The sequence below is a fragment of the Acartia tonsa genome, chromosome 12, assembly GCF_053477335.1.
Source record: "Acartia tonsa isolate MP-2025a chromosome 12, ASM5347733v1, whole genome shotgun sequence".
Classification (NCBI taxonomy): Eukaryota; Metazoa; Arthropoda; class Copepoda; order Calanoida; family Acartiidae; genus Acartia; species Acartia tonsa.
In genome coordinates this window covers 47,245,892-47,259,829 of record NC_137271.1, presented here as the reverse complement: position 1 = coordinate 47,259,829, position 13,938 = coordinate 47,245,892, and the positions used below count along the sequence as shown (strand labels likewise).

The 13,938-nt window shown below is 32.2% G+C and overlaps 1 protein-coding gene across 1 annotated transcript in view; it reads left to right on the top strand.

Annotated features, from left to right (window-relative positions):
* Window positions 1-13,938, top strand: part of LOC145334319 (teneurin-m-like) — a 229,148-nt gene that overhangs the window by 203,183 nt on the left and 12,027 nt on the right. Inside the window, exons 47-48 of the mRNA XM_080179731.1 lie at window positions 196-347; window positions 11,215-11,393. Of these exons, the coding sequence (XP_080035857.1) occupies window positions 196-347; window positions 11,215-11,393 (331 nt within the window). The remainder of the gene's footprint in view (window positions 1-195; window positions 348-11,214; window positions 11,394-13,938) is intronic.

Below are 13,938 nucleotides of genomic sequence, written 5' to 3'. Positions count from 1 at the left end.
CAGAACATAGTACAGTACATCTACTCCCTCCCCTCACACCCTCACCCATGTGTGACCCATCTATACTTATACATTTATTATATTTCTAGGAACAAAGGACCACAAACAGAACATTGTACAGTACATCTATTCTCTCCCCTCACACCCCCTCATATGTGTGACCCATCTATACTTATACATTTATTATATTTCTAGGAACAAAGGACCATAAACAGAACATAGTACAGTACATCTACTCCCTCCCCTCACACCCCGACAGGGTTACCCACGTGTACGAACCGTACAAGGGTCAAGTCACTCAGCTGATATATGATGAGATGGGCCTACTTATTGCTATGGAAAATCAGGTATGGTTTAAATTACAATCAATTATTTGTTCTAATAGTTTTTAAGCTATGACACAGGGATCTAAAGGGATAAGACAATGGCAGATAAATAGATATACATCTCCAATGATGATACATAATATTACCCTGTAGATTACAATTATTGGTTGAATCGTTTTAGCACTCAACTTAATAAACCAACCAATCAAAATACAATAAAAGTCATCAAAGTTGTTAAGGCAACGAATAAGAAAAAGTTATTATAAAACAGTGTGGACTAGTGTAATAAATAGCCCATTGTCCCCTCCCTCCCTGACTTTGTTAATAATCTAACAGGTCAAAAACCCCTCCATGTCAATACATGTACATACATCTAATAGATCTACCTATATAACCCTCTTTACATTGTTCCAATAGAATTATTAAGATTAGACTGATCATTACCTTTAGTTAATAAACAAACAGGTCAAAAACCCCTTCATGTCAATATATACATCTAACAGATCTACCATTAACCATCTTTTCATTGTTCCAATAGAATTATTAAGATTAGACTGATCATTAATTAGTTAATAAACAGGTCAAAAACCCCTCCATGTCAATACATACATTTAATAGATCTACCTTTAACCCTCTTTTCATTGTTCCAATAGAATTATTAAGACTAGACTGATCATTACTCTTAGTTAATAACCCAACAGGTCAAAAACCCCTCCATGTCAATATACACATCTAATAGATCTACCTTTAACCCTCTTTTCATTGTTCCAATAGAATTATTAAGACTAGACTGATCTTTACTCTTAGTTAATACCTAACAGCTCAAAAACCCCTCCATGTCAATACATACATCTAATAGATCAACCTATATAAACCTCTTTTCATTGTACCTATAGACGTATTAAGATTAGACTGATCATTAATATTAGTTAATAAACAGGTCAAAAAACCCCACCATGTCAATACATACATCTAATAGATCTACCTTTATAACCCTCTTTTCATTAATCTAATAGAATTATTAAGATTAGACTGATCATTACTCTTAGTTAATAACCTAACAGGTCAAAAACCCCTCCATGTCAATATATACATCTTATAGATCTACCTATATAACCCTCTTTTCATTGTTCCAATAGAATTATTTAGATTAGACTGATCATTACTCTTAGCTAATAACCAAACAGGTCAAAAACCCCTCCATGTCAATACATACATCTAACAGATCTACCTTTAACCCTCTTTTCATTGTTCCAATAGAATTATTAGGATTAGACTGATTATTAATATTAGTTATAAACCTAAAAGGTTAAAAACCCCTCCATTTCAATACATACATCTAATAGATCTACCTATATAACCCTCTTTTCATTGTTCCAATAGAGTTGTGGTGATTAGACGGATCATTATATTAGTCCCCAGAGACTTTTGAGGTTTTTAAAATGTCGGTTCATTATGTTGAGTGCCCAAACGTTTCACCCACTGCTTGTAATCTGTATCAATGGGAGATGTACATCAATTCATCGGTTATTGTCTTATCCCTTTAGATCCCTGCTAATAAATACCGAAAACATCCTTATGATGACTCTAAAAATGTAACTCTATTATGACTCATGCGTTTATCCCTTCCCTATTGAAAGTTGAATCTATAGGTATTTAATCCCACATTATACATAGGGGGGTAATTTTGTGTATAAACATTCATCGGGAATTGTCTTATCCCTTTAGATCCCTGGGGAAAACATACTTATGATGAATCTAATAATGCAACTCTATTATAACTCATGCGTTTATCCCTTCCCTATTGAAAGTTGAATCTATATTTAATCCATGTCTGGATTAAACACTGAAAGGAACCCAGGGAGGGAGCGGGCATTGGGTTGTTTTTTACACTAGTCCCCAATGGTTTATAAACGTTTCAACAAATAATTTTACCCTACAGAAGGGATAATTTTATTTGTCATCATTTGGGATGTACATTAATTTATAGGCCATTGTTTTATCCCCCGGCCCCGAACATTACAAAAAAAAATTACAAGAGTTTGGGACCAACTTGTGAATATTTCCAAAGTTTTCGGACCAACTAATAAGTAATTCTTGGTTATAAAACTTTAAATACCAGTGTAATATACAGTCTAGTGTCCCTTTCCTCCTTGAGTCTGAATGTTAAAGATGTTTAATATTCAGGGATAAGAGAATTTACAAAAAAAAAATTATTTTAAAACTTTGTCTTTGGTAGGTAGATTTAATTAGAAATAAGTCAGTTCCTTTTATCTCTGTAGGTAATTTTGCAACTTAATAAAAAAAGTTCTTTCTTCAATACTGTATTACCATTTTTAAAAATATAAATTTATTATTGTAAGAGACGCGGAAAAAGAAATAAAATTTGTCTCTATATTTTGAATGGCGGAAAAGTTGAAGGCAAATACTTTAAATTTAAGCTTTTAGTTGCATTAAGCCGCTGCATATTAAATGATTCAGCTGCGAGATTTGGATAAAAAATGTGGCTACGGCTGCCGAGCCCCCTGGTATTATAAACTGCGGGTGCCGAACCCCTCGGGTATTAAATACTGGAAGTATATGATACTATATGTATAATGAATATAAAAACCAGGAAGGGAGGGGGCATTGAACTGTAAATTACTCTGGCTCTAAAACTTTGGTTTCTTTTATTTTATTAGGATTAAAACTTTTTAACCAATAATCTTGACCTACAGAAGGAGTTAATTTGTTTATCATCATTGGGGATGTACATTGATTTGTCGACCATTGTCTTATCCCTTAAGACAAAAAAGATAAAAAAGAGAGGGAGGGGACAATAGACTATTTATTGCACTAGTTAAATAATAACTTTTTCGGCATCTCGGGGCTAAAAAAAACTGGTTTTAATCTTATAATTGTACATTTTATATCCGCGGAAAGCCGTTTATAATACGATGCGAGAAATAACTATTTCTTATTTTTTGGTTGAACAACTTTAAGGACATTTATTGAATTTTGATTGTTTGGTAATGTCCAAAAGTCTAAACCCCTAATCTTGACCTTCAGAAGGGCTAATTTGCTTTTCATCATTTTGGATGAACATTAATTTATTATCCATTGTCTTATCCCTTAAAATCCCTGGTGGATATGAAACCGATATCGAGTTTGTGCCAATATCAGGCTAAATCAAGTGAAGGGAAAGGAAGGAGTAGTGTCCAAACTTTTCAACCAATATATTCTTACAGTAATCATTCAATACTGCTATATTTTGTATAATGGGGATTGAGAGGACATTTGTCCTCTAATTTACACTGGTACCCAAAGTTTTATAACAGCGTTATCTTATTATTTGGCTCAAAAACTTTGGGCATATGAATTATGATTTCTTGGTTCCAAAATTTTCGTCCATTAATTTAATTTACAGAAGGGGTTACTTTGTTTATTATAATGTCTTTGTTTACATAATTGTCTTATCCCTTTTGATCCCTGATAATTATGAGATTAATTTATGTATTATTACATGAACACCCCCAAAAGAGGAAGTAAGGGAAGGATAAGAATATAAATAAATGGATATGTTATTACTTGGATGTTACACCAGATTTTCATATTCTCTAATAAAGTGAAACTATAGCAACAGACTATGATAACAATACCCCCCATCCACCCCTTTTACTCCATCCGTTCTTCTCCTACTGATTGAACGAACTGACCAAAGCAATAAATGAGTTCTATGATAGCGAATAAATTGACAGTTTTTCCCCTGTCAATATATCCACGTATATTCTATATCCATTATTATAAATAAATGCTAATCAAAGTATAGTAAAGGTGATTGAGTAGTTATTTATCGCATAGTATTATAGACAGCTTTCCTCAGATATTAAAAAGAAAATTATTAGATTTAAGCCGTTTTTAGTATCCCCGAGGAGCCGAAGGCCCGGGCTAACAAAACTTGTATTAATTTTATGATATTTATTTTAATGCTTGTAAGAAATTGACAGTTATACGATGCTTAACAAGATTTTTTTTAATGGGTATTGATCGGTTTCGAAGTCATACTGGAAAAAAACAACCTAATAAAAAACCTATTAGTCAACGATTGAGATAACAAATTTATAAACCTTTGGGTACCAGTATAATTTACAGTCCAATGTCCGCACCCTCTCTGAAAACTTCTTATCTTCAGGGAAGGACGGAACACTAGTCCCCAAAGTTTTATAATAACGTTTTCTTATTCGTTGGCTTATGGGATGTTTTAAATTTTGATTGGTTGGTTCATTAAGTTGAGTGTTAAAATGGTTTAACCACTAATTGTAATACAGAAGTAGAAATTTTTTGTTACATCATTATGGATGTACATCAATTTATTGGCCATGATCTTATCCCTTTAGATCCCTGAATTATCTTTCCAATTTATCTGATATCAAAATTTAAAATACAGGGATAAACCAATGGATAGATTAATCTTTGCCAGTGATCTTCAGGGATAAGACAATGGACATAAATTTATTTACATCTTCAGGTGTTATTAGCTCTTTGTATATTAAAATGATTGTTAAAAAGTTTGGACATTACTAGCTTGAAGCCAACAAATAAGATAAAGCTTTGGGTACCTATGTAATTTACAGTCAAATGTCCCCTCCCTCCATGAATACTCCCCAAATTTTTATGTGTGGGGAAAGAAAGGATTGTAGAATCATATAAACGCCATGGTCCATTCCCCCCATCTTAGTATAAAAATAAATATATGTATAAATAATTGGGAAAGGTATATAATATTAAGTAGGGGAATTTTTATATAAAAAGTCTATATAAAAATAAGGATGACAACATCCATAAAAGCAAAGTTTAACAAATCAGAAAAACAAACAAAACATAAATAAAAACCATCAAGGGACCTACTTAAGATCATCTTAAATGGAAAAATTGATCGGTTTAGTTTGAAATTTCAAGCTTCAGACCAAAAAAATACCCTAAAACCTAACTTAGATATAAAAATTAAAAAGCCTTAAACCATCCATGGACCTTAAAGAAGCTTCCATAAAATAGAGAACTCAATCGGTTCAGTAATAATTAAACTCTTAATCTTCAGACAAAAAACCTTACTACTTTTTAAAATAGAACAAATATTATGAGGGAGAGGAATTTGTCTAACCTATTTTTATATCCATGGCATTAATTGCATGTATATAGGGGATAGGATAATAGCCAATAAATTAATATACATCCCCAATGATGATACACAAAATTACCCCTTCTGTAGATTACAATTAGTGGTTTAAAAGTTTGGGAACTCAACTTAATAAAGCAACAAATCAAAATACATCTAAAGTCCATAAAAATTTTAAGCTAATGAATAAGAAAACAGCACAATGTCCCCTGAAGACAACCAAAAACATAAATGTAACATCAATTGTCCCATCTCTATATTCCTAACATCAAGGGTCATTTGCATAATACCAAAACACATGAATAAGTGTTCTAGTACCCAAAGTTCTGGTTAGTTCTAGTACCCAAAGTTCTTGTTAGTTCTAGTACCCAAAGTTCTTGTTTGTTCTAGTACCCAAAGTTCTAGTTAGTTCTAGTACCCAAAGTTCTTGTTAGTTCTAGTACCCAAAGTTCTTGTTAGTTCTAGTACCCAAAGTTCTTGTTAGTTCTAGTACCCAAAGTTCTTGTTAGTTCTAGTACTCAAAGTACTTGTTAGTTCTAGTACCCAAAGTTCTAGTTAGTTCTAGTACCAAAAGTTCTTGTTAGTTTTAGTACTTAAAGTTCTAGTTAGTTCTAGTACCTAAAGTTCTAGTTAGTTCTAGTACCCAAAGTTCTTGTTAGTTCTAGTACCCAAAGTTCTGGTTAGTTCTAGTACCCAAAGTTCTGGTTAGTTCTAGTACCCAAAGTTCTTGTTAGTTCTAGTACCCAAAGTTCTGGTTAGTTCTAGTACCCAAAGTTCTGGTTAGTTCTAGTACCCAAAGTTCTTGTTAGTTCTAGTACCCAAAGTTCTTGTTAGTTCTAGTACCCAAAGTTCTTGTAAGTTCTAGTACCCAAAGTACTTGTTAGTTCTTGTTACCCAAAGTTCTAGTTAGTTCTAGTACCCAAAGTTCTTGTTAGTTCTAGTACCCAAAGTTCTTGTTAGTTCTAGTACCCAAAGTTCTTGTTAGTTCTAGTACCCAAAGTTCTTGTTAGTTCTAGTACCCAAAGTTCTTGTTTGTTCTAGTACCCAAAGTTCTAGTTAGTTCTAGTACCCAAAGTTCTTGTTAGTTCTAGTACCCAAAGTTCTTGTTAGTTCTAGTACCCAAAGTTCTTGTTAGTTCTACTACCCAAAGTTCTTGTTAGTTCTAGAACCCAAAGTATTTGTTAGTTCTAGTACCAAAAGTTCTTGTTAGTTCTAGTACCCAAAGATCTTGTTAGTTCTAGTACCCAAAGTTCTAGTTAGTTCTAGTACCCAAAGTTCTTGTTAGTTCTAGTACCCAAAGTTCTTGTTAGTTCTAGTACCCAAAGTTCTTGTTAGTTCTAGTACCCAAAGTTCTTGTTAGTTCTAGTACCCAAAGTTCTTGTTTGTTCTAGTACCCAAAGTTCTAGTTAGTTCTAGTACCCAAAGTTCTTGTTAGTTCTAGTACCCAAAGTTCTTGTTAGTTCTAGTACCCAAAGTTCTTGTTAGTTCTAGTACCCAAAGTTCTTGTTAGTTCTACTACCCAAAGTTCTTGTTAGTTCTAGAACCCAAAGTATTTGTTAGTTCTAGTACCAAAAGTTCTTGTTAGTTCTAGTACCCAAAGATCTTGTTAGTTCTAGTACCCAAAGTTCTAGTTAGTTCTAGTACCCAAAGTTCTTGTTAGTTCTAGTACCCAAAGTTCTTGTTAGTTTTAGTACCCAAAGTTCTAGTTAGTTCTAGTACCCAAAGTTCTAGTTAGTTCTAGTACCCAAAGTTCTGGTTAGTTCTAGTACCCAAAGTTCTGGTTAGTTCTAGTACCCAAAGTTCTTGTTAGTTCTGGTACCCAAAGTTCTTGTTAGTTCTAGTACCCAAAGTTCTTGTTAGTTCTACTACCCAAAGTTCTTGTTTGTTCTAGTACCCAAAGTCCTTGTTAGTTCTAGTACCCAAAGTACTTGTTAGTTCTAGTACCCAAAGTTCTTGTTAGTTCTAGTACCCAAAGTTCTCGTTAGTTCTAGTACCCAAAGTACTTGTTAGTTCTAGTACCCAAAGTTCTATACCTATATCCCAGACATCAAGGGTCATTTGCATAATACCAAAACACATGAATAAGTGTTCCCAACGGAAAAGCAAAATAAATGGATGGGTGATTTTAGTAGATTTAGCTTAATTAAGTTTTTAGAAAGCAATAATAGTTGTTATTAGCATTCAATGTGTCCTTTATACCTCAATTTACCAGAGCTGGATCTTTAAATCGTTTAGTGGTGCGCTAAATTGGGGCGATCCAGTTCGGCGCACCTAGATATTATTAGATTTCAATCTTTAAATCAAAATGGCATGGGCGAATCAGTACGCCCAGTGGCGCGGTACTGGCGCGGCTCGGCTGTGTTACCACATTCACCGCTATTGGCTGATATTCAAAGACCCAATTAAAAGTCATGGTGGGGAGTGGGACATACAGTTATTTAACGCTTCCCCCTCTATTTTTTTAATTTATTGTTTGGACACTTATGAATATATATACAAATATTGGGTTATGTAAGTGGTTACAACAGAGAGGGACATTTGCAATGATCTAGATTATTGGTTGAAACGTGTGGACACCTATGAATATATACAAATATTGGGTTATGTATGTGGTTACAACAGAGAGGGACATTTGCAATGATCTAGATTATTGGTTGAAACGTGTGGACACCTATGAATATATACAAATATTGGGTTATGTAAGTTGGTAGAGCAGAGGGGGAAATTTGGCTACTTTATATCTTTTTTATTATAAGAAAATAAAATGATTCTTCCTTATATATATAAAAAGTATGATCTAAATGGATAAATTGACGAACATCTCCAACAATAATACACAAAATTACCCCTTATGTAGATTACAATTAGAGGATAAAACGTTGGTACAATCAAATGAATGAGCCATCCAATAAAAATTCATTTAAAGTAAAAAACACAATCTCAATTCATTGATGGAAGAACTTTAAAATGCCTAAATTTTTAATAATATAACAGACGGACGGACTGACGATAAACTAAAGAGTAGCTTCGCCACTACTTAGGCAATTAAATTATTAAAAATCCGTTTAAAACAATGGAGAAAAAATGGGTTGACACTTCAAATTAATGGATTTGTATGGACCCATTATATTCATATTTTACTCAGGGAGGGAGTGGACATTGGGCTGTTTATTACACTAGTCCCTCAAGTTTTATAATAACGTTTTCTTATTTGTTGGCTTAACAACTTTGGGAACTTTTTATTGTTTGATTCATGAAGTTGAATGTTATTGTTCACTAATTGTAATCTACAGAAGGGGTAATTTTGTGTATCATCATTATATCGACTATTGTCTTATCCCTTTAAATCCCTGAATTGTATGGGACCCATTATATTCATATTTTACTCAGGGATAAGGGATGGGAAACCTGACCGAAAATTAGGTCTCAGCCTCCTTTTTAAAGTTATGGGGCAACTTTTCTTTTTTGCCTATAAAATCAACTCATTTTCGCCAGTTCATTATTGGCTGTAGGCTAATATCCAATAGCCTGAAACTTGCTTTTAGCATTAACCAATTAATTAATAACCAACGCTTCCCCCAGTTCCTAATTGGCTAAATTAATTCAAGCAACCATAAATTTCTGCTATTAGAATGAAAACAATGGAAATTTTCTGCTATCAGAATGACAACAATATATATGATGTTCAATCACATCAACTTATTATTAAATCTACACATTAATAAATGTCCATATAGCAAAACATAAACAGAGAGATCGTTTTTTGAAGACTGCGTAGGATTCAACATTTTATACTTCAGAACAATGTGAAAAACTCATGTCTTTAGACAATTTAAAAGTTATATTTCATGTGGAATTGATAACCCACCTAAATGATTACAAATACAAAACTAGTTCAATATGTAAATAAAAAGTGTACTGTGTTTTGTTAAAAATAATTTTCATTAATTTTGGTAAAAATTATTGCACACTTAATTAAACTTTTCTGTTAATTTTTAACGTAAAATTATTTTTTTTTTAATTCTTAATTTATATGTATGCTATGGAACAATTAGTTGATAGAATGTTACCCATGTACTTATTCAATTCTACTTAATTTATTTATTAAAGCTGGGGGGCTAAAGCGGTGTTTATTTCTATATACAAATTTTGGGGTGAAGTAGATCCCCCCTTAAAATGTTTTAAAATAAATCAGATTTAACCATCTCAAAAAAAAACTTTTTTTTTAAATGGGGGGGGGGGGTGGCGAAGTAATGACCATCTTAACGGGATTCTACTTAAACCCACTAACATATTGGTTCTTTGAAAAGTTTTTATTATATTTTATGCTAGGTGAAATCAACTACCTGAATTCTATTCTATACTTTTTTTCTTTGCATTCATATAATAGCTATTTCATCATTGTTCAAAGTTTTCAAATCTAACTACTGCGTCATCCCGAAACTAGTTTTTTAGGCCTAGTTGGAAAATAGGCCTGGAATAATTTTTTCTTACGTTTCCCATCCCTTATCCCTGATTTTACTTAACATCAAAAGGCCTCACAATAAAATTTAAAACAATGCCTATTTTTAAAACAAAACTTTTATATTTTTAGTTAAAAGTTTATGGGGTAAAGGGTTATTTAAATTATATGACAACATGTTAGGGACATTGGTTTGTTAATTACACTGGTACCCAAAATTTTATAATCACGTGATATTATGAAAAAAGACTTTGGGTATTAATACTAATTGGTCAGTTCAAAGCTAGAAGTGTCCAAACGTTTTAACAAATAATTTTAATTTACAGAAGGGTTTAACTTGTTTATCCTCATTGGGGATGTATATCAATTTATCGTTCATTGTCTTATCCCTTAATATCCCTGCCTTTACTGCTCATTTTACTGTTTGAAAATATAATTAATTGTTCAGAACAATGAGCTTAATTGCGAACCAAAGCAAATTTTTAACAAAAATGAAGTCCTACAAATCTTTTTAAAAGCAGTGAGGGAGGGGACATTGGCCTGTTTATTACATAGTACCCTTTATTATTAACAACTTTGGGGACTTTTATTGAGTTGAGAGTCCAAACGTTTCAACCTTTAATCATAATCTACAGAAGGGGTAATTTTGTGTATTATGATTGGGAATGTATTGTACATCAATTTATTGACCAATGTCTAATCCCTTTAGATCTCTGTATTTATTTTCTAATACTTTTCATGAAAGAATTGTCCTATAAATTAAACTTTTTATGTGTAAAATAATATTGTTATTTTGTAGCACCATATCATCAAATTTTGTTGAAATATTAAAGCTTTAAATAGGTCTTTCATACATAAAATACTGTGTGTGTGTGTGTGTGTGTTTATAGGAGTGTGTGTGTGTGAGTGTGTGTAATACAGGTCAAACATAGAGACTTTAAGGGATAAGCCAATGTAGGTTGATAAATTGATGTACATACCCAATGATGATAAACAAAATTACTCCTTCTTAGATTAAAATTATTAGTTAAAAAGTTTCAACCAACCAATTAAGATTTATGTTAAGTAATGAGAAAAGGTATTTGAAAAACTTTGGGTACCAGTATAACTTGCTGTCCAATGTTTCAATCCCCAATGTTTTAATAAAAATTATTCTTGTTGGTAAAATGATTTTTAAAAAAGAAACCCTAAATTGCAACAATTTTTACCCTGTCATAATATCCACGTATATTCTACATCCATTATTTGTACTAACAATATCTTTTTTTCAGGGAAATCGTTTCTATGTCGGCACCGACACCCTTGGCTCGCCCCTGGCCGTTTTCAAAGCCAACGGTCAGCTGTTGAAACAGGTGGACCGAACGCCGTACGGCCGTACAACCCACGACAGCAATCCTTCCCTCCGACTGTTTATTGATTTCAACGGCGGACTGATTAACGAACATACGAGGTATGTAGTACGACTTTTTGTGTATTTGTAGCTTTTAAAAGCCAAAGCTTTTTTTAATTAAGGTCCGTCCATAACGAGTTAGATACGATTTAGTACCTTATAATAGTTACCAGAAAATCAGTACCTCCATTCAAAACATAATGCTTTTTAACTTGTTTAACAACATTTTTTGTGTGGTATATAATTATCAGTTCATAAGTTATTTAAATTTTAAGTGTCAAATACTTCAATATTTGTTTACGAAATCAAATTCTAAATTTATTTTTTGGCTAAAAAAATGTGAAAATCCGCATTTTTATTTTACTGCATATATCAGGGATTTAAAGGGATAGGATATTGGACGAATAATGAATAAATAATTCTGCTAGTTTGTATTAACTAATTTAAGCCAAACTTTGGATAGCAGTATAATAAACAGTCCAATGTCCTCTACCTCCATTGTAAAATTCTGTCTTTGTAACCCTTGGTAGTAATTTTAATGGGGAAAACAGTGTTGGATATTATTTAATATGCAATTTCCCCCTCCCTGGCATATATGGTCGCTGTCAAGAGATAGCGAGAAAAGGGCGTTTTTGTAAATAAAGAGAAAATCATTTTTAGCCAGAAAATTACAATTTTTTTGTCTAATACTAAGAGAAATGATTGTCTAAATTAGTTGTTATCTTATATTTAGTACTAGCGGCTGCGCCCCTTTCACCTAAGGACTCTGTCTTCAAAAGTATAAGAAGGGAACAGAAAAGAAGCCTAAAACCATTCCAAGGCTTGAATCTAAAATGAAATAGAATAAACCCATTCCGGAACCTATGTGAAGCTTTTCTAAAATTGAGAATTCAATAATAACCTTATTACTCTATATAATAGGATATATTTGATTTTTATTTATGTTGCTCTTAAGGAGATTTTCTTATTATTTACATTGAGAAAACATCTTTTTAGCATAATGCCTCTCTCGCATTACTTAGGATATTAAAACAAACTATTATGACACCAGCCTTAATAAAGGGATAAGACAATAGATAAAGTAGGTTAAAGTTATTGGTTAAACAGTTTAAACACTACTAGTTTTCAACCAATATGTATAACAGTTCAATTAAAGTAACTAAAGCCAAACGTGGTTATAAAACTTAGGGTACCTGTGTAATTTACAGTTCAATGTTCTCCCCTACTCCCTGGCTTATATGACAAATAATAAAGTTACAGGGTAATGCCAATGAAAGAAAAATAGGAATTTCCCCGATTAATATGTTGCATTCTTTGTTATTAGGTAGCTGTTACATATTGGGAGAAGAAAGGACTGTAGATTCTAGAATAATTTGGGGATTGAGAAAGATGATTTTATTATAAAAAATTTTCATTTTAATATCTCCAGCTAGAAACCAATCTGAATTGATATGGACTTAATTTGGAAAATAGGACACTGCCTTAAAAAGCACACTTTTTAAAAGTGACTTTTATTGGATGATTGAAATTTCAAGATTTAGATAGATATATGAACATCTACCATTAAATAAACTGCTACTTTTTCAAGTTGTATAACTATAACAAGGACAATTATGTTTATAAGTAGTGCAGCAACTTAATATCCTGCTAAACCGCATTAGACTAAAGAGAGAGCTTCGTTCACCGAAATTTATTTCTAAACAAATCTATGAAGAAAAGACTATTGTTTCACTGTAGTGGATTTATCATAAGATATTGTGATCACAATTTTAAGATGTACCATTAAAAAATTCACCCAAATTTAACAATAACGTGAAATACAGACGAACAGATAAACCTTAGTTATACTGTAGCTGCCCTATTAAATAAGTATAGATATTTGAAAGTCAGTGTTTTTGTAGCTAGCGTAGTTATTACTATAAAAATAGGATTGGGGAAAAAATAAGTTAGCTTAAAAACAGAAAATCCTTATATTAAAGTAACAGGATGTCTATACCTTTCCAGTATGGCTTCGAAACCAATTATTATCCACTGGATTAGACCGTTTCTTATGCATAATGAAAAACCATAGATTCTCATCGTATTACAGACAATTTTTCACTAATTACAAATATAAATCATAGTATTAATAACAGGTTTGCTAGCATGGGCCTTACTCCTCGGGGCTAACAAAACTGGGTTTTTCTCTCATAATTTTCCATTTTAATATCCGCGAAAAGCTCTCTATAATACGATGCTATAAATAACTATTACTTTTCCCTACAATTTAAGACGATTTCAAAAATTGGCGTCATGCGGAGTAGATTGCAATTATGGCTTATAAGCATTTTTTATCGCTCACAGATAGTTTTGGATTTTTTTTGTAGCGAAGACTTTTACACGTTATATTTACATTAATATATGTAGTTCTTTCAGTAGGAATGTGCATGGATCTAAAGGTATAAGACAATTGCCACTAATTGATACTATCCCCAATGATGATACAAAAATTACACCTTCTGAAGATTGGTTAAACACTCAACTTAATGAATAACCAACCAATCAAAATTCAAAAAAGTCTTCAAACTTTTGGGATTAAATAATAAACAGTAAAAAAAATTTTTGG